General features: G+C 62.3%; 1 protein-coding gene across 7 annotated transcripts; it reads left to right on the top strand.

The window, feature by feature from the left end:
- The first annotated feature begins 254 nt into the window (after positions 1-254).
- CIC (capicua transcriptional repressor) lies at positions 255-27,465 on the top strand. Of its 7 annotated transcripts, none has more exons than XM_086352724.1 (21): positions 255-382; positions 3,543-6,338; positions 18,077-18,226; positions 18,314-18,548; positions 18,652-18,781; positions 18,880-19,062; positions 19,143-19,308; positions 20,145-20,347; positions 20,436-20,661; positions 21,239-21,342; positions 21,596-22,811; positions 22,901-23,088; positions 23,463-23,584; positions 23,682-23,848; positions 23,940-24,230; positions 24,327-24,649; positions 24,932-25,185; positions 25,287-25,438; positions 25,533-25,664; positions 26,239-26,370; positions 26,474-27,465. In XM_086352724.1, exons 2-21 carry the CDS (start codon positions 3,554-3,556, stop codon positions 26,839-26,841), a joined length of 7,527 nt encoding a protein of 2,508 aa, XP_086208850.1. In that variant the 5' UTR covers positions 255-382; positions 3,543-3,553; the 3' UTR covers positions 26,842-27,465. The 7 variants fall into 7 exon arrangements, with proteins under 7 accessions (XP_086208850.1, XP_086208848.1, XP_086208847.1 ...); XM_086352722.1 differs by having other exon boundaries at positions 264-382; positions 25,284-25,438; XM_086352721.1 differs by having other exon boundaries at positions 319-828; positions 25,284-25,438.
- The last annotated feature ends 177 nt before the right edge of the window (positions 27,466-27,642 follow it).

Below are 27,642 nucleotides of genomic sequence, written 5' to 3'. Positions count from 1 at the left end.
AGCGCGCGCCACCACACAAGTGATAGTTCTCTACCCTCCCGATGGCAACAGGGCTTTCCGCGGGGCCGCGCCAGACTTTCTGAGACTGTTGATTGGTTGTAGTCGCGGCCACCCGGCGGCCAATCAAACGGGGGAAAGGTGACATCACTTATTCTCCTTCCCTCCCCCCCGCAAACTTCCCTACTCCCAGCTACCAGCAGCAACAACCACGTGGGGGAGGGGTAAGAGAGTAGAACCCGGTGAGGTCATTGCACCGCCCCGACTGCTGCTGATTGGCTACGGGGCTCGAGGGTGGCGGTTGGCTGCTCCTCGCACCTCCCCCTTGTGCCGCTACCGCCGCCACTGAGAGGAGCCAGCAGCGACGCCAGAGCCGGGAGTCCGGGTGAGTCGGGGCCCTGGGTCTAAGATGCTCCTGGCGTCCAGTGAGACTCACGAGGAATTGCCCTTTCGACTTTTTCTCCTCGCACGGGTTCTTCAGAGCTCCAGGCACTCTGTCACATGGGAGTTGTAGTCTGCCATGTACTGTCGACTATGGGCCAGAGACGTAAGAAGACTACCATTCCCAGCAGGAATTGCGATCAGCCGGTCAACAAACGCTCAGGCCACGCCTTCTAAGCCTGCTCATTGGAGAGCCGGTCCCTTAGCCCCGCCTTCCTGCATTTCATTGGCTACTGTCCTTCATAAAGGCTGGGTTCCGGCCTAGAGTGCAAGACGACTGGGTACTGTATTCGTCATTCTGAACTAAGACAGACTACGGTTGGTCAGCGTTGATGTCCATCACTTGTCGTAGGGCAGGACCCTAGGCTGATCGGGCGATCGTAGGCTCAGGTTGGTGTCGGTCCCAGAGGGAGGCCGATCTTGGACCTTGGCCCCTCCCCCTCGCGCTGCCGGGTGGGCACGATTGGCTGTGGCAAGCGTCGCTCGTCATTGAGAGGCGGAGCCGACCAGGCTCTGAGTATCTATTGGCCTAGGACGGCGCCGGTCAGCGGGGTTGTGGCCGCTGATTGGCTGACTGCTCCAGCTGTTGCAGGTCCATTCACCATTTTGTGTGTTGGAGTAAAAAAAAAAGGGAGAATCGAGAGGGAGAGCCGGAGGGGGGGCGGGGAGGGACCGGACCGGACCGAGCCGGGGCCACGGCCCCCCGCCCCGAAACCCCGCTGAGCCCGAGGTGAGGGGCGGGGCCAGGGCTGACACAGGCAGGGGGGATTTGGGGTGCTGGGGGCCGAGAGGGGACAGGTGGCAGGGACGGGGAAGGGGTACAGGGGAAAAGAGGTGAGTGGGATGGTGGGAAGGTGGGACGGAGTAGAGGAAGTGGTGGGGAGAAGGAGTGACAGAAAAAGGGTGACAAGGAGGGGGTGGTGGGCAGAGAATTGGTAACAGGAATGGAGGGGTGACAGGACTAGATCAGGGTGACAGGGAGAGAGAGGGGACAGAGTTGGAGGGGGGTGACAAGGAGAGGTGATGGGGGGAGAAGGTGACAGGTCCAGAGATGGCTGACATGAGAGTGACTGGGAGGAGGGGGTGACAGAGATAGATGAGGGTGACAAGGAGGGAGTGACAGAGGAGGGGGCCTAGGGCCTGCGAAGAGAGAGGTGGAGATAGAGATGGTGACAGGATGGGAAAGAGAGTGGCAGAGACGCTGGTGTCAGGAGACCTGATGGGAGCAGAGGACATGAGACCCTGAGAAGCCTGGGCCAGCCTGGGCTTCAGGAGTTATTGCTTAGATTCTGAGGGAGGTGAGGGCCCAAGAGGGCCTTGGGTGGGAGTTATCCTGAGAGGGTGGACAGGAAGAGAGTAGGCCCCAGGGGAAAAAAAGAGGCTTGGTTTCTGGTGTGAAGAACTTGGACCAGGCAGTGTGGTTGTAAGCCCTGGGTGGGGTATGCAAAGGTTTGTGTTGGGCCCGGTCTCAGTGCCCAGGATGGTGGCCCAGCGGGTCAGTGGGAGAAGGTGGTGGTGGCTGTCCAACTCCTGGATACTTGGGTGCCTGCCCCATTATGAGAAGCCCCAGGGCCCCCAGCCTCTGCCCGAGAGGACCCCAGGATTGGCTCAGAGAAGGGGCAGCCTGGGACTGCAGGCTCCTAAGCAGCAGCAGGCCCCAAGAGGGAGAGCATGAGGTCGGGGTCCCGTAGGAGCCTGAAGGCTGAGTCAGGGGTGCCTCGGATCTTCTTTGGCTTATGGTCCTGGGTCCCCCAACCCTCCCGGGGGCCCCCCTTTTGGCCTCTCAGGTTCTTTTAGTCACTTCAGAGTAAAGTTTTTTCCCTTCTCTTCTCTCAGGGCAGCCTGAAAGGGGGCGGGCAGTAATGACTGTTCAGGAAGTGGGTGAGGTTGGCTTGCTGGGCTTGTCCTGCCGTCTTTGACCTTCTCCCACTTACCCCCACCTGGAGTCCGAGGGCATATTTGGGGACCAGGGGGGCCTAGTCGGCTCAGCCACCCTGCCAGAGCCAGCCCGGGCAGGGCGGGGATGCAAGCAGGCCAGAAGGGGGGTGGCTGGGCTTTCGGGTATCACGTTGGGTGCTGTGGGGGGAGGGGCAGGCTCCCATCCAGAGGGACCGTGAAACCCTGGGGTGTAGCCCTGTGTCCCACTGTGTGATGTCTGTGTCTCTGTGTGTGTGTGCTCTGTGTGTGTGTGTGTGCGCGCGTGCTTATGTACAGCCCTGTGGTAGCACTGGGTATGAGCTCTTGCCCCAGACGTGCCCCTGCCTGTTCTCCGCCAGGATCTGGGGAGATGGCTGTACCTGCCAGGCCTGGGGTGCAGAACAGAGTGGGCAGCTGTCCCTTGGGCCTTGCAGCTGCCCACTCCTTCCCACAATGCCCGGCCATTCCAGGCTGCCCGGGGCTAGGGTGGGGGTGGTAGAGAGAGGCTCACATCGCAGCCCAGTCACCTCCTTTTCTGTGACTGTGTGCTTGTACATTTGTGTGTGTGAGTGCGTGTGTTCTCTGGGCAGTGACAGTGCAAGGAAGCGTGCCCTCTGGATCATGTGACAGGCAGCACACTGAAATGGTTAGGAGCACAGACTCTGGGGCCAGATTACCTGGGTCCAGATCTCAGCTCTGCCATTTCCCAGCCGGATGGATGTGGACGAGTGGCTTGATCTCTCTGTGCCCCAATTTCCTCCTGTGTAAATGCGGCTGATGGTAGCATCCGCCTCTTAGGGCTGTGGTGAGGATGCAATGGGTTAATAAAGGCAAGTTTAGCCCAGGGCTTGGCACAGAGTGAGTGCTCCATAGGTGTGAACTGTTACTTTTAGTCGTGGTTCCCTTGAGGCAGTCAGAGTGTGTGCCTGCACCTACTGTCCTCTGCAGAGAAAGCAGAGTATGTGAGGGTTCCCAAGGAACCAGAGCGTATAGCTCAGGGCATATGGGTGCCAGTCTGTGTCTGGGTGCCGGCCAGGGCCCACAGGAACACAGCCAGGCGGGAGACCTTGGGGATCATGGAGTTGAGGCAGTAGCCCCAGCAAGTGGGAAGTCTTGGGGGACACTGGGTCTGGGGGGTGTTCCTGAGGTTGCTCCCAATGATCCCTGTCTGTCCTCTCACCCGGCAGGTGGACAAAAGATGAAGCCCATGAAAAAGGCGTGCACCAGCCTTCCAGGTTCTGGCAGCAGTGGCAAGTCCCCACCAGCCACCAGGGCCAAGGCCCTGAGGCGGCGAGGGGCTGGGGAGGGGGACAAGCCAGAGGAGGAAGACGACGAGGCGCAGCAGCAACAGCCGGGGCCAGAAGAGGCTGAGGAGGGTGAGGAGGAGGAAGCTGAGCAGGGCCCGCGGGCCGAGGGGCTGCCCCCGGAGCTGCAAGCTGATGACCCGGCCCCAGGCCCAGCTGAAGAACCCAAGGTGGAGGGGGAGGCAGGCCGCTGGGAGCCATCACTCAGCCGAAAGACGGCCACGTTCAAGTCACGAGCGCCCAAGAAGAAGTATGTGGAGGAGCACGGCGCCGGCAGTGGCAGCAGTGCGGCGGTGGGTGCCCCTGAAGAGCAGGCACGGACCCCCGAGGAAGCCGGCGCCCTGGGGGTGCCTCCACGGCCACCCACCTCCACGCGCTCCTCCTCCACCGACACAGCCAGCGAGCACTCAGCCGACCTGGAGGATGAGCCGGCTGAAGCCTGTGGTCTGGGCCCCTGGACCCCTGGCAGCACCAGCGGGGGCTACGACCTGCGGCAGCTGCGGTCCCAGCGAGTCCTGGCTCGGCGCGGGGATGGCCTCTTCCTGCCGGCTGTGGTGCGCCAGGTGCGCCGAAGCCAGGACCTGGGTGTGCAGTTCCACGGGGACCGGGCCCTGACTTTCTATGAGGGGGTGCCTGGCGGGGGTGTGGATGTGGTTCTGGATGCCACGCCCCCACCGGGGGCGCTGGCGGTGGGCACAGCAGTCTGTACCTGCTTGGAGCCCGGCATGGCGGCCTACCGGGAGGGTGTGGTGGTGGAGGTGGCCACCAAGCCCGCCGCCTACAAGGTCCGCTTCGGCCCTGGCCCCAGCTCCCAGCTGGGCCCAGCCGCCCTGCCGCAGCCACCTCAGCCACCACACCGGGAGCCCGAGGATGCGGTATGGGTGGCCCGCTCCAGCCTCCGCTTGCTGCGGCCCCCCTGGGAGCCCGAAGCCCTGCCAAGGAAGCCCCCGGCAGGCCCTGAGGAGGAGCAGGCTGAGCCCGGGGCCACCCTGCCCCCCTGCCCTGCTGCCCTGGACCCCAAGCAGCCTGAGGATGCTGAGGTCTCCAAGATCAGCTTCGGTGGCAACCTTGGGGCTTGTGAGGAGGGTGAGGAGAAGCACCCGCCCGCCCTGGGCACCCCGGCTCTGCTCCCACTGCCGCCCCAGCTCCTGTCACCACCACCCAAGTCCCCTGCCTTCGCAGGCCCAGGCCGCCCGGGTGAGCAGCCCTCCCCGTGCCAGGAGGGGAGCCAGGGTGGCAGCCGGAGCAGCAGCGTGGCCTCACTGGAGAAAGGGGCTGCGCCGGCCGCCCGGGCCCGCACACCCCTGACAGCAGCCCAGCAGAAGTACAAGAAGGGCGACGTGGTCTGCACGCCCAATGGAATCCGAAAGAAGTTCAACGGCAAGCAGTGGAGACGGCTGTGCTCGAGAGATGGCTGCATGAAGGAGTCACAGCGGCGGGGCTACTGCTCCCGTCACCTGTCCATGCGAACCAAGGAGATGGAGGGCCTGGCAGACAGTGGCCCGGGTGGGGCCGGGCGGCCGGCGGGCGTGGCGGCCCGTGAGGGCAGCACCGAGTTCGACTGGGGGGATGAGACGTCGCGGGACAGTGAGGCCAGCAGCGTGGCAGCCCGCGGAGACTCCCGTCCACGCCTGGTGGCCCCCGCCGACCTGTCTCGTTTTGAGTTTGACGAGTGTGAAGCAGCGGTGATGCTGGTGTCCCTGGGCAGTTCTCGCTCGGGCACACCCTCCTTCTCCCCCGTGTCTACGCAGTCACCCTTCTCGCCAGCCCCGTCGCCCTCGCCCTCGCCACTCTTCGGCTTCCGCCCTGCCAACTTCAGCCCCATCAACGCCTCGCCCGTCATCCAGCGTACCGCTGTCCGCAGCCGCCACTTGAGCGCCAGCACCCCTAAGGCGGGCGTGCTGACGCCACCAGACCTGGGCCCCCACCCGCCGCCACCTGCCCCCCGAGAGCGCCATTCCTCTGGCATCCTCCCCACCTTCCAGACCAACCTGACCTTTACTGTGCCCATCAGCCCTGGGCGACGGAAGACAGAGCTGCTGCCCCACCCAGGGGCGTTGGGGGCTCCCGGCGCAGCGGGTGGAGGAGCCGCCCCAGACTTCCCCAAGAATGACAGCTTAGACGCTGGCGTGGACTCGGTGTCCCACACACCTGCACCCTCCGCGCCAGCTGGCTTCCGAGCCGTGTCGCCCGCCGTGCCCTTCTCCCGCTCCCGCCAGCCCTCACCGTTGCTGCTGTTGCCCCCACCTGCTGGCCTGACCTCGGACCCTGGGCCCTCCGTGCGCCGGGTGCCTGCCGTGCAGCGGGACTCACCTGTCATCGTCCGTAACCCGGACGTGCCGCTGCCCTCCAAGTTCCCCGGGGAGGTGGGCACTGGCAGTGAGGCCCGGGCCGGGGGACCCGGGCGGGGCTGCCGAGAGACCCCAGTGCCCCCAGGGGTGGCCAGTGGGAAGCCTGGTCTGCCCCCACCTCTGCCGGCCCCCGTACCCATCACTGTGCCTCCAGCTGCGCCGACTGCCGTGGCCCAGCCAATGCCCACCTTTGGCCTGGCTTCCTCACCCTTCCAGCCGGTGGCCTTCCACCCCTCACCTGCTGCTCTGTTGCCTGTCCTGGTGCCCAGCAGCTATACCAGCCATCCTGCCCCCAAAAAGGAAGTCATCATGGGCCGGCCTGGGACAGGTAAGAGGTTTTGCTGGAGGGGCTGGGTGAGGGCTCATTTTGTACTAGGCGACTGGCAAAGTGGCTCTCGAGAAAGGTGAACTCCCCACCCCAGGGGGCATTCAAGGGGAGGCTGCCCTCCCATCTGCACAGAAGTTCCCATGGGAATTCCTGTGTCAGGCTGAGCATGTGGACTTTGAAGGCTCAGTGCAGTGTTTCCAGAGGCCTCCTGGTTGGGGTCTACCAGTCAGCAGAACTTTCCTGAGAGTGCAGGCTCAAAGCCAGCACCCACCCCCCCACCCCCCAATAGAGCTGATGGGGTAACAGAGATGGTAATCATGATGACAACTCTCATGGCCTGAGAACTGACAGGGGCATCACCGTGATAAGCACTGTGAGTGGGTTATCTCTCCTAACCTCACACCCACCCCTTAACGTAGCACTCACAGCATACTGAACCTTGCTGTGAGTAGGCTCCTATATTGCTGTGAGTAGGCTCCTATGGAGGAAACTGGGAGTTTCTCGACGATCCAGTAGCTGGGAATCCACGCTTCCACTGCAGGGGACCCTGGTTTGATCTCCGATCAGGGAGCTAAGATCCTGTAAGCTGCTGAATGGTGCAGCCAAAAAAAAAAAAGAGGAAACTGAGGTCAGGTTAGTTACTTGCCCAGGGTCACGTGGCTAGTAAATCCCGGAGCCAGCCTTCAAACCCAGGCTGGCTGGCTCATGACCACTTGGCCACAGTCCTTGGTTACAGATGGGAAGACTGAGGCTCCAGTGGGTCCTTCTGCCAGGTGGTGGCAGGCCCAGGCCTGGAGACCTCATCTTCGCTGCTGTACCTGGTAAATAGCACAGGTGTGGTCAGTGCCCTGGCGGGGAGCCGGGGGTGTGGCGGGCATGCCTCCCAAGGTGAACCTAGTCTGGCTGCCCTCAGGACAGGGCGTGTAGGCCAGGGGTTGGAGGAGAAGTTGGAACCTGCAACCCTGGGACAGAAGAACCTCCTGGGAGGCTGATGGGAGGGCTCTGAGGTCAGAAGGAGCACAGCTGAGGACAGCCGGTGTGGCTAGAGGGCTGAGGCCAGGGGTAGGGGGTGAGGCATTTCTGAGATGGGGCTGGAGAGCCATCTGGCCTGGGCCTTGTCAGAGGAACTTTCATGGAGGGCGACAAACACGTCACTCACCCCTTCCCGAGCATCTTTTTCTTATTTACCTATTCATTTACTGTCGACTGAGGGCCCCCTCTGTGCCTGGCCCTGTGCTGGTTGATGCTAAGGACACAGCCCCATCCTCACAGGGCTCATGGTTCCTGGAGTAGACAGACCTGTCCCCAGATAGTGGCTGTCCAGCGTGGTCAGGGCTGGGGTGGTCAGGGAGGACTTCTTGGAGAAGGGGCCATGAGTGCATGCTCAATTGCTTAGTTATATCCGACTCTTTGCGACCCCGTGGACTATAGCCCGCCAGCTCCTCTCTATCCATGGGATTCTCCAGGCCAGGATACTGGAGTGGGTAGCCATTCTCTTCTCCAGGGTATCTTCCCAACCCAGGGATCGAACCCCCAGATCTCCTGCATTGCAGGTGGATTCTTAACCGTCTGAGCCACCAGGAAAGCCCTCTAAAAGTGAGGCCTGAAGGGTGTGCAGAAGGGAGCCTGGCAAGGCTGGTAGGAGGACCGTCAGGTAGAGGGAAGAGTTTGTGTAAAGGCCTTGAGGCGAGAGCCAAAGTTTAAAGGAAGTTGAATCTGCAAAGTCAAGGGTTCTAGACCGTGGGTGAGTGTTGGGATGTGTGGCTGCATAGGTGAGCAGCACATCAAAGTCAGATCATAGAAGGTCCTTCAAAGACTTGAAGGCACTAGGAAACTCTGGAGGGTTGTACCATATAGGGTGAGTTCCAGCCCCTGAGCCCAGGGAAGAAGGAGGTGGACGTGTGGATCTTGGTAGGAGCCGCTGTGTCTTGGGCTGGAACAAAGACTAGTGTAGGAAGGAGCCCAGGCCCTGCCCTCACTCAGCTCCAGCCCAGACCCAGGGCAGAGGACACAGGGATAGCGCTTTCCCCTCATGCTCATTTACTGAGGTGTTTTTTGCTCGCCCCTAACATTTGTTACATTTGTTATTTTGTAGCTGATATGAGCAAAATTCCACAAAGTGGGCACAGCAGGGATTTCTGTCCTTGGGCAGATGAAGACACTGAAGCAGAAGGACTCTATAACCATCCCCTTCAGCCCCCCACCGCCCACATTCCTGCAGCCCCGACACTGCCTTCACATATAGCACTTCAGGGTCATGACCCTCACTGCAGCTGCGTGGGGAGGGTGACCTGAGGCCTACCAGGGTGGTCTGGCAGGGTTCCTGCTACCATTTTCCGGATGAGGAAAAGTGAGGCCCTGACAGAAGGTGGTGGTCACCTGATGGAGGTCACCCAGCCAGGGAGGGGCAGGACTGTGTCTTGAATCAGATCTCTCGATCTAGATCACAGGACCCTTGCTACCAGAAGTAAGAGTAATAATGCTTTATTGAGTACCACTCATGCATGTGCCTGGCACACTGCTCAGTAAGTGCTCAGTGCACTTTTACTCACTGAGTCGTGATCACACCCCAGCTCAGCAGGACCATTAGTTCCACTGGACAGAGGAGGAAACTGCAGTCCCAGAGGCAGAGTGACTTGCCTGTGGTCACCCAGCTAGGAACAGGGAGAGCCAGGATTTGAACCCTGACTGTTTGGCGCCAGAGCCCGTTACTCTCAGTAATGATAATGATAACAGTAACAGTAGCTCGCTTTATTGAGCATATACCACTGCCCAGCCTCACGGATGGGGCTGTCTGATTGAAACTTCCTGACACTACAAAATAGGGATTACCAGTTTCCAGCCCTGTCGTCGGTAGCAGGAGGGGGACTGAGGTTCAGGGAGGGGAGGCCCCTTGCTGGAAGCCACCTGATCGTCAGAACTTGTCCAGTGCCTGTCCTGGCGGTTCTGAGCCGCGCCTTCCTGACTACACCCATGCTGAGGTATCCAGGCTGCCCTCAGGTTCCCAGCCAGTGGGCCCTTTTGTTCTCTCAGAGGCCTCCCTAAAGCCTTGGGAGGTAGGCACCTTGGGGCCTTCTCTGTCTTGAGGCCCAGACAGGGCAGACCGTGCCCAGGGGCACAGTGAAGCTATCACCCTTTGGCCTGCCCATGCCAGGGCCTGACCCTCCGTCAGGACAGCAGGTGTGAGGGGGTGGCCCAGGGCAGCCTGCCTGCTTCTGCCCCCCGCCAGGCATTTGCTTCCGCTGGGGGACTTGCTGGAGCAGGCGGGCCGGCATTCTCCGCATTCTGTGCATGGCCGGGCCAGCCAGCTGCCATCGCCACCTCCCTCTGACTCTTCCCGCCTGCTCCCCCAGAGAGGAAGCCGCCCCAGGGCCTACAGCCCTGGCCTAGGAGGCCAGATGTCTCAGCCTTGTACTTGGCATGGCCTGCCTTCCAGCTCCTGGCTTCTGCCTGGGTTCCCCGTATTGACAGGCAGTGCCCCTTCTCCTGGGCCTGTCTTCCCATCTGCCTGTTTGAGCCACTGCGTATCTGTCTCTTCCTTGGGTGCCTATGTCTGTCTCTGCCCAGGTCTCCATTTCTGCGCCTGAATCCTCCTCTGTGGACTTCTGTCTGGCTTTCCCTGAGTCTCTCTACAGCTTTCCTGGTTTGTACCTCCTTGGATACCAGTTCTTGTTGGAGCTTTCATTTCACCCTCTTTCTCTTTTGCCCCCCACCCCCCGCCCCAATTGTGGGATTCTATCTCTGGTCCTCCTCCTCCCATTCTTTAGACAGACCTGCTTTCCCTATCCTAGTCCCCACTTCCACTCTGTGCACATCAGGAACTCTGTTCCTCTAAGTCATTGGAGAGTTGCTAAGCACCAGGTCTCTTGCTCCCTCTTTGGGGAATGTTGGAATAATGTCTAGGCCTGAAGGCCCCTTCTTGGTCCTTGACAAATTAAATGTCCACTCCTGTCCTGAAAGCTGCTTAGAGTTGTCGGGAACTATCCTACAGACCCATCAACACCCAAGCACCTGTTTCCAAGACAGGCAGGAAGGCGGGGGCTTTGGGGGCCAAGCTAGGAGATCCGGCTGTGGGGGAGCAGCAGGAAAGCAGTTCCTCTGCCCACCCACCTGCTTGAGGGCATGATCCGGATCACCCCTACCACCCCCACCCCCATCACCTTTCAGAAGACACTTTGGTGCCAGCTCCATTTAACTGAGTCCCACGAGTAGTCCTTCCCAACAGGCAGAATCTCAGAGACCAAGCAGTATCCATCCACTGTGCTTGGGTGCGTTGGGAAAATGAGGCCCCAAGAAGAGCCAGGGGGGCGGCGGGGTGGGAGTGGGGAATCCTCCTGACTCTGCAGATCCAGACTCTGCCCAACCAGAATTTCTGTTTTGTCTCAAACAATAACCCCCCTCTCTCCCACCAGAAGTCCCTCCTCACCTCTCTCCCTGGCCCAGGCTGAGCAGCCCTGGGGTAAAGTGGGTTAGAAAGGCATATGTGGATGCAGGCACAGGCAAGGATGAGCAGAGGGAGGCCCAGAGCCAGGGGAGGACAGAGGAGAGAGGCAACTCTGGCTTAATGAATGAGGTGATGAGGGAGGTTCAGGTAGGCTTCTCACTGGAGGTGACATTGGAGCTAAAACAGGAAGAATGAGTGGATTTCAGGGAAGTAGAAGAGAAGGTCCATCCAGGCATAGGCAACCACAGGAGCAAAGGCCAGGAGGGGTGAAAGTGCATGGCCTTGAAGTGGCCAGTTGAGGCTGGAGCTGACACGGGGCCTAGGCTTGGCAGAAGGGTGCCAAGGAAGACAGGTACAGCCGAGCCACACTTGAGTGTCAGCCCCGTGAAGAGCCTAGAAACGGTTCAGAGCAGAGGGAGAGGGTTGGATCAGGCTGTCCAAGACCCCTGGATAGGAAGGAGACCTCGCCTGGGAAGAAGAGGGTGAATTACAGGAGAGAGGAGAGAAGAGGCTCTTTTGAGGTAGCAGGAGTGAGTCTTGGAGATGTCTTGGAAGAGCCCCGAGCGCCAGGCACTGCAAGGGGTCAGGCTGCCTCCTGGTGGCGGCGGGTGGCTGGGGTTGCTGGCCCGCGCATGCGCAACGTCGCGGTGGTGTGTGGCCCGCAGCCCCCGGCGCCCGGGCATTAATGGCTCCATTAGTGGCAGGGAGGGAGGCGCATTAGCGGCGACGACGGCGTCTGGCTCCCATTACCACCGGCGGCAGCGGCTGCACCGCAGGCGGCTGGACCCTCGCCTGCCGCGCCGCCGCCTCCGCCCGCACCCCGTACCCTGTTCCCGCTCCGCTTGGGGGCCTGGGCCAGGGAACCCCCGTCTCCCCATTTCGGTGGAAAAGCTAATCGTGAAGCCAGGCAGACCGGGGCTCAAATCTTGATCGTGCCACCTCCTGACTGCAAGATCCTACCACCTTCTGAGCCTGTTTTACGCGAAGCAGCCAGGGAAGGAGGGTGCATCGGGGGCTTTGTGGATCCAGACCTGCACCCAGTGAGGGCCGCGCCCATTCCCGCGCCCTAGGGGGTAGGCCCGGGGCGTCTGGCCTCGGGTCTTCCCATTGGCCGCTGTCGCTCCCGCCGACGCCGATTGGTCGAGATCTGTTCCCCCGCCCCTGCGCCATTAACCCTTGCGCGGCCGCGTTCTCGGGCTGGGTGGGGGACCTCCCCCCCAGCAGACAGTTCGGGTGCCAGCTGGCCCGCGCCTCGCCTCGGCCCGCGTGGGTGTCAGGCCGGCCAGGCGCCCGCCCGCCGTCCCAGCACAAAGCGGCTTTGTGGGGCCCGCCAAGGGCTGGCTAGGGGCCAGGCGGCGAGTGGAAAATCTCGTGAGCGCGGGGTTGGGGAGGAGAACGCAGGGCGGCGCCCCCTCCTCCGCCCAGGCAGTGGCGCCTCCCTCAGCCCGCGCGGACCAGCCCTTTCAGCCCCGGCGCTTGTACACTCCCCCTTGACTCCTTTTTCTACCCCCAAATCCACATCCCTCTCTCCATCCTATCCCGCCCATCTCCCAATCCCTGGGGAGCCTCCCCCACACCTCTCGCTTGCCTCTCTTTCCCTTCTGGTCCCCCTGCCTACCCCAGCCCCACTCACACTGACTCACCCCGGCGCTATTTTTAGGCCCCCATCCCTCCCGAGCAGCACCAGCCCAATCCTGGGCTCGTTCCCCAGGCAACCCTGGCCGTCGCCAATTCCGCCCGGGGTGGGTGGGTGGGTGTGTATGTGGAGAGCGGGTGAGGGGAGCTGGGGACACCGGGGTGGTGAGCCGAGGCGGGGACCCGGGCCTGGAGAGCAGGGTGGGGAGCCGCAGGCGGCAGGGCGCGGTGCCTCTCGGGCTCAATAAACGGGGGCCCGTGAGTTCAGGGCATGTCTGCCTGTCCCTCAGTCTGTCAGCATCCCTGGCTGTGCGCCCCAGGGCTCTGGGCAGGCCTCAGCCTGTGCCACCCTGGGTGGCAGTTGCTGTCTCTGTCTGGGCTCCTGGTCCCCAGGCTGGGGTGGGGTGGTGCCCTGGGGATTGTTTGGGGCCAAACCTTTTGTGGAGTTGGTTACAGGGTAGTGCAGGGGTGAGCTGCACTGTGGTTCTGCCCATTACCTGCTCTGAGTGAAGGGTGGTGAAGCACTCCCTCTCAGATGGGGCTGAGGCCCTGGTTTGGGGAACCTCCTCAGCATTTTCCAACCAGGGAGGCCCCAATTAGAGTTGGGGATGGCTGAAGACACGGAACTGCTCCCTCTTCTCTACTAATCACCCCCACCCAGGGTTCCTCCATTCCAAACAATGGAAACTAAGTATAGGGCTGGCCCAGTGCCCAGGGCAGGGGGGCCCTTCCCGCCCAGATTCCGGCCCCTCCCTGGTAGGCTGGGCCCCCACTTGGCTGTCCCCTACCCTGTAAGGGGCCTCTTCCCATCCCTTCTCTGTGGGCACTGCCTTCTACCAGATGTGCAACCCTCCCAGATGTCTGGGGCCCTCTTTCCCTCCTGTGCCAGGCTTAGCTCCTTTTCTCATGCAGCAGAAGTGGGGGTACTGGGGGCAGGGTTCCTCTGAGCTCAGTCCCTGAGCTGCATTGCAGTGGGGAAGGGGTTAACTTGCCAGGAGGTGACTCACCGGTGGGGAGAGGAGGGGGCAGCCATGGGGAGATAGAGCAGGCCACATTGATTTCAGCCTTGATTTCTGCTTCACATTGCAGTCCCTGGGGCAGTGAGGTAATGGAGGGTCTGAGTCTGGGGCTGCATAGGGAGGAGGGGGTGGTCACCTAATAGTCCCTCTGTTGGTCTCTCCAGGCTCACAGCCAAGAGTCTGGCCCTGCAGTCACTGGAGGTCAGAGGGCTACAGACCTCCCCTTTCCCTCTGGGCTCAGGTTACCTGGTTTTTGCCCCTCTCCATGCCTTCATCTCTGTAGGTGCAGAAGGCTGGGAAGAGTTTGTGCCTGTCACTGATCCTACCTGTGTAGGAGCTCAGTCTCGGTCCATCTGAGCCTGTGCAGTCTTGACCTGCCCAGTTGTGACCCCAGGCCTCTGCCTTCACAGGATGTGACCTCAGGGCCCCCTTGCGTGATCCAAGGCCACTGCCTCTCTGCCTGGTAGGCCCCAGACCTTGTCTGTGACTCTTTGTGTACCCTCTGACTTTTCTATAGTTCATCAGTCTCTCCGAATCTTTGAACATATTCCCAGACCTTTGGATTGGGAGTCTCTGCCTGTGTCCACCCTGAGGTTGAATTTTCAGTAGCGGACAGAGCACTTGAGTTGGAGTGCTGGGCTGTTATGTCCCAACTGCATGATCTGCACCATTTATTGTTTCTCTGAGCCTCACTTTCTCATCTGAACAATGGGCATAATAAAGTGTACTTTCCTAGTGATTGTGAGGATTCAACGCACAGGGTCATACATACAAGCTCCCCAAACGGAGCAGCCCCAGTGTTAGTTTCCCCTCTTCCTTCTTCTGAAAAGAGTGACTCACAACCTAGAGTGGTGGCCTCCTGCCTTACACTGTGAGGTGGAGGGCCCCAGGTGGCCGCTAAGTGTCAGGTAGGGTTGCTCAATGATGGTGAACAGCTATGGCACTTTGTATACCTGATGAGCCAGGGTACTGAAGTAGTGCTCACTGGGGTAAGTTTATATAGTGTGTGGGGTCAGTATGATGGCACTTGTGAGAGTTACCTGTGTTGGGATTGGGAGTGCCAGGAAGGCCACGAGTGTTGGTTGTGTTAGAGGGACATAGGGTATGTGCAGTGGACAAACAGTGATTGTGATGAGGTGTAGGAGAAAATTCTGCCTGTTTAATATGTCGTGTGTTTGTATGATTCACAGGGATGTGTGAGGATATGCTTTGATGAAGCATGTATGACAGGGCATGTATGAAATGGGTGATGTGAAGAGGATGGGTGAGAACGAGTGTGACTGTGGGTGGGGCATGATGGACGGTTAGTATGGGAGGTAGTACATTATGTGAGGAAGTGTTTTAGGTGTGTGACTTCGTGTGAGAGTGTAAGAGGGAGGGTACATGTGACCCTGGGCTGTGTATAAGGTAAAGGGTGTGGTAGGAAAGTCTGTCTAGGAGTGTGTGTGTGTGAGTTTGTGACTGCTGTTGTGAGAGTTGGTGAGGGCTCAGGGGTGGCTGGCCCAACCCTACACGCAGTTCGTCTGCCTTGCGGGGCCGTGCGCGCCCCAGGTGTGCGTGAGGGAGGTGGGCCGAGCCGCGCGTGAGCGTGTTCCTCGCGCGGACTGGACACACACAAGTACCACCCACAGCCCCGGGCCTCTGCAGCACGGCGCCCCGAACCGCCCCCCTGGCTCGGTGCCTTTACTGCAGTGCGCCCTCCCTGCCGCCCTCCTCCCGCGGTCCCGCCCCGGGCCGGCTTGGGTCCAACCGGAGCCCGCCCCGCCCTGCCCTTATTTGCATATGACTGACGTTCCCCCGGGGCGGCCAATGGGGGCGGGCGCGGCGGGGCCTGACCCGCGCGCGGCGGCGGCAGCCAATGGATTCGCGCGCGGTGGGCCGGGCTTGCGCGGAAGGCCGCGGGGGAAGCGGGGAAGGGGCGGGGGGAGGTGCGGCGGGGGGAGGGGAGCGCGTAGTAGTGGCGGGGCGGGGAGGCGGCGGTGGTTCGGCGCGGGGCTCGCTCGGAGCGCACGGACGCACGCACGCTCGTCCGTCTGCCCGTCCGGGGCCGGAGGCCGACCCCGCGCTGAGCCGCGGGCCCCAGGCCCGGAAAGGCGGGGCGCGGTGCCGGCAGCCGGGGCGCGCGGGGCCAGAGCCGTTACCCGCCGGAGCTGCGAGGGAGGGAGGGAGCGAGCCAGCGAACGGGGAAGGGAGGGGGCCGCCCCCGCGCACGCGCGCCGCGCCCCGCCCCACCTGCCCCGCCCGCCCGGCTCCGCGCGGGAGGAGGGAGAAGGAGGGGGCGGCGCCGATGGCCCCCGTGCCGCGCGCCCCGTGACGGCCCCCGCGCGCGCTGGGGGGCGGGGCGGGGCCGGCGCGCTCTGACCTCCCCCCGCCCCCCGGGCGGCGGGAGGCAGGCGGCGTTGTGCGCAGGCGCGCCCGGCAGAGACCCCCCCGCGTGGGGCGGCCGGAGGGGGGCGGCGTGGGGGGGGCATGTGGCAACGGCCTCCAGCTCCCCCCGGGCCCGAGTGGCGGCGGCCGAGGAGCCGGCGGCGGGCGGAACGGCGACGGCCGCTGAGGAGGCGCGAGCCCCGGCCGGGCCCCCCCGCGCCGGACCATGTACTCAGCCCACAGGCCCCTGGTGCCCGCGTCCGGCGCGGCCTCCCGTGGCCTCGGCATGTTCGGTCAGTAGCGCCTGGGCCCTGGGACTGCAGGGGTCAAGATGTCGGGGTGTTGAGTGCAGAGTAATGGTGATGGGGTTACAGTAAGAGAACGGTGGCGGCAGAGTAGAGGGGAAAGTTACAGAGCTCGGCTGGGCCAAGTGGTTAGTGACGGCAGGTGGGAGTGTAGCAGAGTGATAAGAGTGCAGAGTGGGGCGTAGCTGGGGACAGCTGTGGGGTTTAGGTGCGGGGTGGAACAAGGTATGTTGTCATAGGAGGTGAAGGGTGCAGAGTACCTTGGTCCGGAGCATGGGTTAGAATCGTAGCAGCGTGAGACCTGGTTCCAGGTGTGAAACAGAGTGGGGAGGCGCTGGGGGCTGTGATTGAGAAGTGGGCTAAGGACAGGTCTTGGGTTTGTGAGTGAGGCACTGTCTGCTCAAGAGTGATGTGTTTGTGGTGTGCTCTTCAGAGAGAGGGCGAGACCTAGGAACCTGGAGGGTAGTGCGCTGGAGAGGAGTTCAGGAGGGACAGGACCAAAGGACCGTCCTCCCATTGTCTGCTGGGCCTCTTCTTTCTCATCCAGCAGAAGATCAGGAGGCAAGATCTTTGTGAAGAGTGGGACCTGTCCAGGTCTCTAAAGGCTCTTGTGGGTTTGAAGGCCCAGCAGGCTTGTGGGGCTCCAGTGCCCCAGTGGTAGGGATGGGATTTTCATAGTATCTAGAGTCCTCTCCAGTGTTGGCTTCTTTGTCCGTCTCCTGTTGCCTTGATGTCTACTTCTTGTTTTGGCAGCATCTCACAGAAGCAGGTCTTGAGGCCAGTGTCTCCCATAGGGGCTCCACGAGGCTAGCCTTCCAAAGGCATTGGTTGGGGGGGGGTCAGCTGAGGTCAAATTGATCTAGATCAGGGGGAGCCTGGAGTGAGGGGGACCGGGGCTAGGGCGTTTTCCTCCTGTCTTCATGGTCTTCCCCTAGCAGGGGCCTTTTCTGTGGGTTCCACTTCCCCCAGGGAGCTGGCAGTGAGAAGGAGACCCACTCCCAGCTTGGGCCAGCCCCAGGAGTCCAGCCAGGGGTGGGCCGCAGCGTCAGGCTGGCTCTCTTATCACCCAGCTCCTGGAACAGAAGGTTGGCCCCTGGTGCGGGAGGTACCTTCCTGTGCATATTCTCAAGGAAACACCTGGCGCTGTTGCCTTGCCTGGGCAGGGTCTCCTAACAATTCTCTTGTCTGCTCTATTGTCCCTGCCTTTTCTTCTGAGGAGCTTACCACACCCTCCCATCTTTCTGGGCAAGAGGGCTGGCCACTATACTGGAGGGAAGCGCAGGAGTTTCAAGTGAGGGGAGGCCTCTTCACAATTAGTAGACTTCTCTCTGAGGAGAAAAGAGAAGGATTCTGGAGCCACCAGTGCCCAGCCTGGGAAGGGCAGGTCTGGGTCCCTGGGGTCTGTGGTAGGGGGAGGGAGGCAAGAAGAAAGGCCTGAGATCCCATGCCCTGTGGGTAGTGGGGAGAGGAGGGAAGGAGAGGAGTGGGAGAGGAGGTTGGGCCATCTGCTTCAAGAAAAGAGAAAGGGAATGTGGGGCCAAGGTGAGGGGCTCTGTCGGATGAGGCGTGGTGACAGGAATGGGCGCGACTGGGGGAGGGTCTCCAGCCTCGCTAAGGTCTTCAGAGAGTGAGATGGCAAGCAGACATGGCCTGGTTTGTGACAGGAGCCAGTTGTGCCTCTGGCCTGGTCCCTGGTGGCAAGGCTGGTGGAGGTGGGGGAGGGCGTGGGGTGTGAGGGCTCTTTCCCTGCTTCTGTTTTTGTTCTTATAAATCTAGAAATCTGTCAGCGAGGAGCTCTTCCTGAGTGATGTCGCACGCCCGAGCCCAGGGTGCTCTGGGATGAGGGAAGAGGGTGTAAAGAAGAGGGGGCGGCGCCTTGTCCAGGGTGGAAGAGAGCTTGCTTTGGGTTGAGGGGGGTGTCAAGGCCCGGCTCTCCTGCCGCACCACTCAGCTGACTCCTTCCCACAGTGTGGACAAATGTGGAACCTCGCTCTGTGGCCGTGTTCCCCTGGCACTCCTTAGTCCCCTTCCTGGCCCCCAGCCAGCCTGACCCCTCTGTACAGCCAAGTGAGGCCCAGCAACCTGCCAGCCACCCCGTGGCCTCCAACCAGAGCAAAGGTGAGGGGCGAGGGGCCGTGGGGAGGCCTGGGGATGGGGTCGGGATGGCCCCGGAGCCCTCTGACTGGCCCGCCGCTCTGCCCCCAGAACCTGCTGAGTCGGCGGCCGTTGCTCACGAGCAGCCACCGGGCGGGACAGGGAATGCTGACCCGGGGCGGCCCCCTGGAGCCACATGCCCTGAGAGCCCAGGGCCTGGACCCCCCCACACTTTGGGCGTGGTGGAACCTGGGAAGGGCCCTCCTCCCACCACGGAGGATGAGGCCCCTGGACCGCCAGGAGAGCCGCGGCTGGACAGCGAGACAGAGAGTGACCACGACGATGCGTGAGTACCCTGAGGCCTGGGACCAGGGAGGAGGGGGCGTGGCCGGAGACTCAGCTCTCCCTGTCCCCGCTGCTCTGTCTCCATCACATTTCATTCCCCACAGCTTCCTCTCCATCATGTCTCCTGAGATCCAGTTGCCCCTGCCGCCCGGGAAACGCCGGACCCAGTCCCTCAGCGCCCTGCCCAAGGAACGGGACTCCTCTTCAGAGAAGGACGGACGCAGCCCCAACAAGGTGTCTCATCTCCACCCGTCCGTCCCCAGCTCACCCCAAGGCCACCGAGGCCATCCTCTGGGTTCTAATAATCCCTTGCGGGCCGGTGTCTTCTGCAGCGGGAGAAGGACCATATCCGGCGGCCCATGAATGCCTTCATGATCTTCAGCAAGCGGCACCGGGCCCTGGTCCACCAGCGCCACCCCAACCAGGACAACCGGACTGTCAGTAAGATCCTGGGCGAGTGGTGGTACGCCCTGGGGCCCAAGGAGAAGCAGAAGTACCATGACCTGGCCTTCCAGGTAACGCCGCCACCTCTCGGCTCCTCAGCTTCTTCCTGTTGGGCAGATGAGTGAAGGGTCTCCTTGCCCTTTCCTGCTAGGTGAAAGAGGCCCACTTTAAGGCCCACCCAGATTGGAAGTGGTGCAACAAGGACCGGAAGAAGTCCAGCTCAGAGGCTAAGCCCACGAGCCTGGGGCTGGCAGGAGGGCACAAGGAGCCGAGGGAGCGGAGCATGTCAGAGACAGGCACTGCCGCTGCCCCCGGAGGTCAGTGAGCCCCTCTGGCCTCTTCCCTCCTGTGGGCCACCAGTCTTCCCTTCCCTTGCTCAGCCCACTTCCCCAGAAGCTCCTTTCGGCTTCATTGCTTTTGAGCCCCTCACCGCAAAGGCCCTGACACTGAGCTGTGGTGAAGGAGTCAGGGAGGTCCAGGGAGGTCACACATCCGAACAGAAATCTCATCATCAAGTGCCATTTATTGAGCATTTACTACATGACAGGCACTTCTTAGAGCATAATGTCTAGCATTCAAAACCAAAGCCCGTTTTCCAGATGAGGAAACTGAGGCTCAGAGAGGCAGAATCACTTACTTGAAGTCACAAAAAACTAGGAAGTGGCCGAGTCTGAATTTAAACCCCAGCTTGTTGGCTCTCAGGGCCGCAGTCAGAAAAGGCTCTTATTGGCTACTGCTACTGACTGAGGGTGTCTATAGAGTGCACTGCCCTGAGGCGCTTTTCTGGAGATCCCTTGGGTTCTGGGCCACAGCCCTGCGAGGGATGTTCCTTTTGCTCTGAGACCAGGGAACAGAGGCTCAAGACAGTCCAGTGGCTGTCTGTTAAGCGGTGCTGCACGTACCTGTCTCCAGGCTTTTCTCCCCTCAGAAGGGCCGCCTCCCGGGGAGCAGTGGGCTCATTCCTCGAAACCCCAGAGGACAGGAAGTAGTGGGAAATGCTGGGCTGGTGGGTGGTGCCTCTCTTCTGCCTGGTGGCCCAAGAAGTCCCACCTGCTTCCACCCAGTGTCTAGAAGTGTCTGTGGACGTTTTGGCCAGCCTAGGTGCTGGTAGCAGGCTTCCTGACTGTAACCCTGTCTCTTTCCCTCCCTGCAGTGTCTTCAGAGCTCCTGTCTGTCACGGCCCAGACACTCTTGAGCTCGGACACCAAGGCTCCGGGGAGCAGCTCCTGTGGGGCAGAGCGTCTGCACGCTGTCGGGGGACCTGGCTCAGCCCGGCCCCGCGCCTTCTCCCACAGCGGGGTCCACAGCCTGGATGGTGGGGAGGTAGACAGCCAGGCGTTGCAGGAACTGACTCAGGTCTGGAGGGCAGGCCGCAGGGGTAGGGGCAACGGGCAGGGAGGGAGGTGACTGCCCTGGCTGAACTCTCCCTGCACTTGCCCTGCAGATGGTGTCTGGCCCTGCGTCCTACGCTGGCCCAAAGCCCTCCACCCAGTACGGGACTCCAGGCCCCTTTGCGGCGCCCGGGGAGGGAGGCACCCTGGCAGCCAGTGGACGGCCCCCACTGCTCCCCACCCGGGCCTCCCGTTCCCAGCGTGCAGCCAGTGAGGACATGACCAGTGATGAGGAACGCATGGTCATCTGTGAGGAGGAGGGGGACGACGATGTCATTGGTAAGCTGTCTCAGGACCCAGAGTCCTAGCCGGGGAGCAGCAGGCTCAGGTTGGGAAAGTAGGTGGAGATTTGGCTCAGGTCCTTGGGCCCCTTTTTCTTCACTTCCCCGTTTGTTTGTGATCCTGGGCCTGTTCAGTTCAGGCCCTACCGAGGTAGTCCAGCCCTGCCCTCGAGAAGCCCCAGGTCAGGGACTTCCCTGGTGGTCCAGTGGCTAAGACTCCACCCTCCCAATGCAGGGGGTCCAGGTTTGATCCCTGGTCAGGGAACTAGATCCCAAGTGTCGTGACTGAGACCCAGTGCAGCCAAATGAATAAATGTTAAAAAAAGAAGCTGCAGGCCAGACAGGAAGCCTGAGGACAGCAGCGTGGCCGGGCCACTGGGGCATAGGATCAGGTGCCGTTTCCTGCTCTCAGGGTCTGGTGGCAGGCTGGGCACACCTGGGCTGAGGAACAGCATTCCCGGACAACACTTAGTCAACACAGGGCAGAGCTGAGGCCAGAGCCAGACTTCAGACCCTCTATTCTGGGCAGCACTGCGCCCAGCCCTTTGCCAACACTGTCGCGTCTGTTCCCTCAGCTGATGACGGCTTCGGCACCACTGACATTGACCTCAAGTGCAAGGAGCGGGTGACTGACAGCGAGAGTGGAGACAGCTCTGGGGAGGACCCGGAGGGCAGCAAGGTGAGGGCTTGGGACTTGCTGTTGTCTGGTCCACATGTCCTGGGTGGGAGAATGTTCCTTTTCTGTGTGTCAAGAAGTGCGGAAGATAAAGGCCCAGAGAGGGCGAGCTATTTGCCCCATGGGCGTCTCAGCCTGGATGAGTGGAGGCCTTCAACTGGCCTGGCTGCCAGCAGGACGTGGAAATGGGGATGGGCAGGGTGTGGGTATCCAGGCTCCCCTGACGTGCTTGTGTCTCCTTTTTCCTTCCACACAGGGCTTTGGCCGGAAGGTGTTCTCGCCTGTGATCCGTTCCTCCTTTACTCACTGCCGTCCGTCGCTGGACCCTGAGCCTCCAGGGCCCCCAGATCCACCTGCAGGCTTCAGCAAAGGCTATGGGCCCACCTCCTCCGCATCCTCGCCCGCTGCCGCCTCCTCCTCAGCCACCACCTCCTTCCCACTGGGCTCAGGGACCTTCAAGGCCCAGGAGTCAGGTCAGGGCAGCACCACAGGCCCCCTCCGTCCCCCACCCCCTGGAACTGGGGGCCCAGCAACACCTTCTAAGGCCACCCGGTTTCTCCCCACGGATCCTGCCACCTTCCGTCGCAAGAGACCTGAAAGCGTGGGCGGCCTGGAGCCACCAGGCCCCTCAGTCATCGCGGCGCCTCCCAGCGGGGGAGGAGGCGTCCTGCAGACACTGGTCCTGCCCTCAAACAAGGAGGAACGGGAGGGCAGCGGAGCTCGCGTGCCCTCAGCCCCAGCACCCTCGCTGGCCTACGGGGCCCCAGCAACCCCCCTGTCCCGCCCGGCTGCCACCATGGTCACCAACGTGGTGCGGCCCGTCAGCAGCACTCCTGTGCCCATCGCCTCCAAGCCTTTCCCCGCTCCCAGCCGGGCCGAAGCGTCTCCTGGTGACACAGCTGGCGCCAGGACTGAGGCGGCCACTGGGTCCCGGGCACTGGGGGGCTCCCCGCTGGGCGTCAGCTTAGTGTACTCGGACAAGAAGTCAGGAGCTGCCACCTCCACGGCCCCACACCTGGTGGCTGGGCCCCTCCTGGGCACTGTGGGGAAGGCGCCGGCCACTGTCACCAACTTGCTGGTGGGCACCCCGGGCTACGGGGCCCCAGCGCCACCTGCTGTCCAGTTCATTGCCCAGGGGGGCCCTGGCAGTGGGGCGGCTGCAGGCTCGGGGGCCAGTGCTGGGAGTGGCCCCAATGGGCCAATGCCCCTGGGCATCCTGCAGCCGGGTCCCCTGGGCAAGGCTGGGGGCATCACCCAGGTGCAGTACATTCTGCCCACGCTGCCCCAGCAACTGCAAGTGGCACCGGCCCCTGGGACCAAGGCAGCGGCGCCCGGCGGCCCTGCCCCCACCACCAGCATCCGTTTCACCCTCCCGCCGGGCACCTCCACCAACGGCAAAGTCCTGGCTGCCACCGCACCCACTCCTGGCATCCCCATCCTGCAGTCCGTACCCTCCGCCCCGCCCCCCAAAGGTGAGGCCCGGGCCGGGCAGCACGAGGAGCGGGCCCCAGCTGCCTCCAATCCTGTGTGACCACCTGCTCTCCTGTCTCTTAACTTGCAGCCCAGTCAGTGTCTCCTGTGCAGGCCCCACCCCCAGGTGGCTCAGCCCAGCTGCTGCCCGGGAAGGTACTCGTGCCCTTGGCCACCCCCAGCATGTCAGTGCGGGGAGGCGGGGCTGGCCAGCCACTGCCCCTGGTGAGCCCGCCCTTCTCAGTACCTGTGCAGAACGGTGCTCAGCCACCCAGCAAGGTAAGGGCACCTCGGTGGCGGCCTCTTGCTCCTGTCCCTTGCTCCTCCCTTCTGGGCGTTGGTCTCTGCGTCCCGTGGTTTTTGTGTCTGCCTGTTGTTCGCTCTCTTCCTTTTGTCCCCTTTGGTGTCTGGGCCTCTGTCTCACTGTCTGGCTTGATGTCTCAGCATCTTGATTCTGCTCTCATCGTTTGTCCCTTGTCCCTTCTCTGTGTCTCCAGCCTCTTGCTGTCTTTCCCTTGATTTCATCCTCCCTAGCCCCAGCCCGATGTCTCCCTTCCATGTCTCTGCTGAGATCCAGCCTCCAAGGTCTCAGGCCTCCCCTGCCTCACTCTGGGGCCCCAGCTCAGCTCTGCCTGTGGTTCCCTTGCCCACAGATCATCCAGCTGACTCCGGTGCCTGTGAGCACACCCAGCGGCCTGGTGCCGCCCCTCAGCCCGGCCCCACTCCCCGGCCCCGCCTCGCAGCCTCAGAAAGTCCTGCTGCCCTCCTCCACCAGGTACAGCAGTTGAGCCCTCATCTGGGAGTCAGCGCAGGGGAGGGTTTCTGGGGGGCCGGCTCTCCTCACACCTTCCCCTTGCCTCTCCCTATGGCAGAATCACCTATGTGCAGTCAGCAGGTGGGCACGCACTGCCCCTGGGCACCAGTCCTGCATCCAGTCAGCCTGGAACAGTCACCTCGTACGGACCCACGAGCTCGGTCACCCTTGGCTTCACCTCACTGGGGCCCAGCGGCCCCGCCTTCGTGCAGCCCCTGCTTTCAGGTGAGGAGTGGGCCTGGCTGGCATCTGGGGACCACGGGTGGGACCGAGGCAGCCCAGGCCCTAACTTGGTCCCCTGCCTCTCTCTCCACAGGCCAAGCCCCACTGCTGGCTCCTGGCCAGGTGGGCGTGTCGCCTGTGCCCAGCCCCCAGCTACCTCCCACCTGCGCAGCCGCCAGTGGTCCCGTCATCACAGCATTTTACCCTGGCAGCCCCATACCCACCTCTTCAGCACCCCTGGCCCAGCCATCCCAGGCTCCCCCAGGCCTGGTCTACACTGTGGCCACCAGCACCACCCCACCTGCTGCCCCCATCCTGCCCAAGGGCCCACCGGCACCCACTGCTGCCACCCCGGCCCCTGCCAGCCCTTTCCCTAGTGCCACAGGTGGGTGTCAGGCTAGGTGAAGACGGGCTGACTGGGTGGACCCAGGGGATGGGTTCCTGTCAAGCCTGGCTTAGCAAATATTTTCTACACCCGCAGGCTCCATGACCTACAGTTTAGTGGCCCCCAAGGCCCAGCGGCCCACCCCTAAGGCCCCCCAGAAAGTAAAGGCGGCCATCGCCAGCATTCCTGTGGGCTCCTTCGAGGCTGGTGCTCCTGGGCGGCCAGGCCCTGCACCCCGGCAGCCCTTGGAGCCTGGCCCAGTCCGTGAGCCCCCAGCGTCCGAGTCAGAGCTTGAGGGGCGGCCAGCAACACCAGCCCCTCCACTGCCCCATGAGACCTGGACTCCCACAGCCCGGAGCAGTCCCCCGCTGCCCCCACCTGCCGAGGAGCAGGCCAGCACCAAGGGCCCTGAGACCATGGTGAGTGCCCAGCAGCCTGGGGGTGGCCACCACTGCTTGGCTCTGCTCCTCTGTCTCCTGTCTGCCCTTCTGTCCCACTGCTCTTCCCTCTAGCCATCTGAACCATGCCCTTGTGGGTTCTCCTCTGGCCTTGGGCTAGTATGTCTGCATGACTGGGTCCTGCCCACAGTTCTGTATCTCGGCGGTCAGCATCCATCTCTGTGATCCCTCTCTGTTTCTGGGTCTTGCCCTGGTGAGTCTGACCCCAGTGTTCTCCATCTCCTTCTCCACCCCACCCTCCAGGCCACCAAATTCCCCAGCTCGTCTTCAGACTGGCGTGTCCCCGGGCTGGGCTTGGAGAGCCGGGGGGAGCCTCCCACCCCTCCCAGCCCGGCCCTGGCTCCAGCCCCAGCTCCTGGCAGCAGCAGCGGCAGCAGTGAGGGCGGCAGTGGGAGGGCGGCCGGCGACGCCCCCGAGCGCAAGGAGGCGGCTGGTGCCGGCAAGAAGGTGAAGGTGCGGCCCCCGCCCCTGAAGAAGACCTTTGACTCTGTGGACAAGTGAGCATGGGCTGGGGGACCCGGTGGAGCGTGCGGGTTGCTGGGAGAGGGGGCAGCTGCAGGCGGGGGCAGAGGAGGTGACCCTGCCTGCTCTCCAGCAGGGTCCTGTCAGAGGTGGACTTCGAAGAGCGCTTTGCCGAGCTGCCTGAGTTCCGGCCTGAGGAGGTGCTGCCCTCGCCCACCTTGCAGTCTTTGGCCACCTCACCCCGGGCCATCCTGGGCTCCTACCGCAAGAAGAGGAAGAATTCCACTGGTAGGCAAGCGCCAGGTGCCCGGGGAAGGTGGGGGACAGATGAGGCCCCCCAGGGGCCTCAGCACGGCCACTGAGCCTGCTTCTGTCTGAACAGACCTGGACTCGGCCCCCGAGGACCCCACCTCGCCCAAGCGCAAGATGAGGCGGCGCTCCAGCTGTAGCTCGGAGCCTAACACCCCCAAGAGTGCCAAGTGCGAGGGCGACATCTTCACCTTTGACCGCACAGGTGCCGGCGTGGTGGCAGGCAGAGCTGTGGGGGACCCAGGGCCTCCAATAGGGGTGGGGTCTCAGGAACAGGGTTAAAGGTGGGAGAGTGAGCAGGAGTCGCTAAGAGCGAGGACAGCAGGCCAAGGGTGGGTTCTGGAGGTGCTCTGCTCTGTTGTCTGTGCTGGGTCTCCATTGCTGCACGGCTTTTGTCTAGTTGCAGCGGGCGGGGTCTGCTCTCTAGTTGAGGTGCTCAGGCTTCTCACTGCGGTGGCAGCTTTGCTTGCGGCAGAGGATAGACTCAGGATGCAACGGCTTCCGTAGTTGTGTCTTGAGGGCTTAGTTGCTCCATGCGGGACATGTGGGATCTCCCCAGATCAGAGTTCGAACCCACGTCCCCTGCGTTGGCAAGTGGATTCTTTACTGCTGAGTACCAGGGAAGCCCGGTTCTGGAGTTTCACAGGCCCCTAAATTCCCACCTGACCTTGGGCAGGTTCCCTCTCTGAACTCAGTGTGAAACAGGATTCAGTGAGGGCTGAGTGGACCTGCTTGCACGGTGGCGGGAGGCTTGACCGGGCTCCTTGTACTGCTCACAGGCACAGAAGCAGAGGACGTGCTTGGGGAGCTGGAGTACGAGAAAGTGCCCTATTCGTCGCTGCGGCGCACCCTGGACCAGCGCCGGGCCCTGGTCATGCAGCTCTTCCAGGACCACGGCTTCTTCCCATCAGGTGAGCACAGCTGGGAGTCTCAGGGCGAGGGACTTGGAGGGGGCCTACCTACTCATCTCACCCTGCTCTTCTCCCTCTCCCTGCCTGCCCCTGCTGCCCACAGCCCAGGCCACGGCAGCCTTCCAGGCCCGCTACGCGGACATCTTCCCCTCCAAAGTCTGTCTGCAGCTGAAGATCCGTGAGGTGCGCCAGAAGATCATGCAGGCGGCCACTCCCTCAGAACAGCCCCCGGGAGCCGAGGCCCCCCTCCCTGGACCGCCCCCCACTGGCACTGCTGCTGCCCCTGTCCCCACTCCCAGCCCCGCAGGGGGCCCCGACCCCACCTCACCTGGCTCGGACTCTGGCACAGCCCCGGCTGCCCCGCCACTGCCTCCACCCCCAGAGCCGGGGCCTGGACAGCCTGGCTGGGAGGGGCCCCCCCAATCCTCACCACCCGCCTCTGGTTCCTCCACAGCTGCCACAGGCAGGTGAGGGGCTCCTGAGAAGACCCCAGACCCACAGTACCCCCCTCAGGACATGGACAGTATGTTAGGTGGCAGGAATGGGGGGGCAGGATGGTTGCCTCCTCCCCAGTAAAGCCATTTCGTCCTTTCCAGTTGGGGGCGAAATGAGGCCTGCTCCCTTGTCTACCCCCTCCCCCGACAGCTCCCTCCCTGTGACGGGGGCGACTGAGGGGAAGTGGGGCACAGTCTCCCTCCATCGAGCCCCTGTATATAACCTGGAGTGTGTTACCTTCAGACCTTTTCACTTGTACTTTATGCAAAATGGCTCGTGTGAGGGCTGCCAGCTGGAGGGTAGTGTGGGCCTCGGGCCACAGGGAGGTGCCTGTGAAGTAGGGGGGAGTTCATGTACCCCTTTTTTCCCCAGAGGGGCTGGACTCAGGTTAGCTTGGGGGTGGGGGCTCCTGCACTTTGCCACAGGCACGGGGAGGGTTCTCTCCCCACCCCCTCTGCCCTCCCAACTTGGGTTGTACTTTCTAAGAAGGTGATTCCCCCACCCTTGTCCCCATCCCCAGAACAAAACATGTTGATCATGTGCAATATTTCTTACTGTGCTGAGAAGACGCAATGACCGAGATTAAAGCTGTTTAACACACCTGTGTGGCTGCTAGTTCTCAAGGGAGAAGGGATGTGGGTCATACCAGTCTGGCCCCCAGGTGGCCATGGGGTTACAGGCTTTGCCCCCAACCACTGTGAGGAGCGGGGTGCCATTCCAGTACCATCCCCTACATCAGTGGGACCTGGTGGGCAGAGTCATGCCTACTCAGCCATT

Source organism: Bos grunniens, chromosome 18 (assembly GCF_055505025.1).
Source record: "Bos grunniens cultivar Pamir isolate PY7600 chromosome 18, Bosgru_T2T1.0, whole genome shotgun sequence".
In the NCBI taxonomy this organism is placed as follows: Eukaryota; Metazoa; Chordata; class Mammalia; order Artiodactyla; family Bovidae; genus Bos; species Bos grunniens.
The sequence above is the reverse complement of the archived record's forward strand: the minus strand, read 5'-3'. Positions and strand labels throughout refer to the sequence as shown.

Excerpts from the sequence above, each read along its gene's own strand:
- CIC (XM_086352722.1), top strand. The coding sequence starts at position 3,554 with ATGAAGCCCATGAAAAAGGCGTGCACCAGCCTTCCAGGTTCTGGCAGC. Across the intron at positions 20,348-20,435 it reads CGTTGCAGGAACTGACTCAG|ATGGTGTCTGGCCCTGCGTC; the intron begins GTCTGGAGGGCA and ends CTTGCCCTGCAG. Across the intron at positions 26,371-26,473 it reads CCACGGCTTCTTCCCATCAG|CCCAGGCCACGGCAGCCTTC; the intron begins GTGAGCACAGCT and ends TGCTGCCCACAG.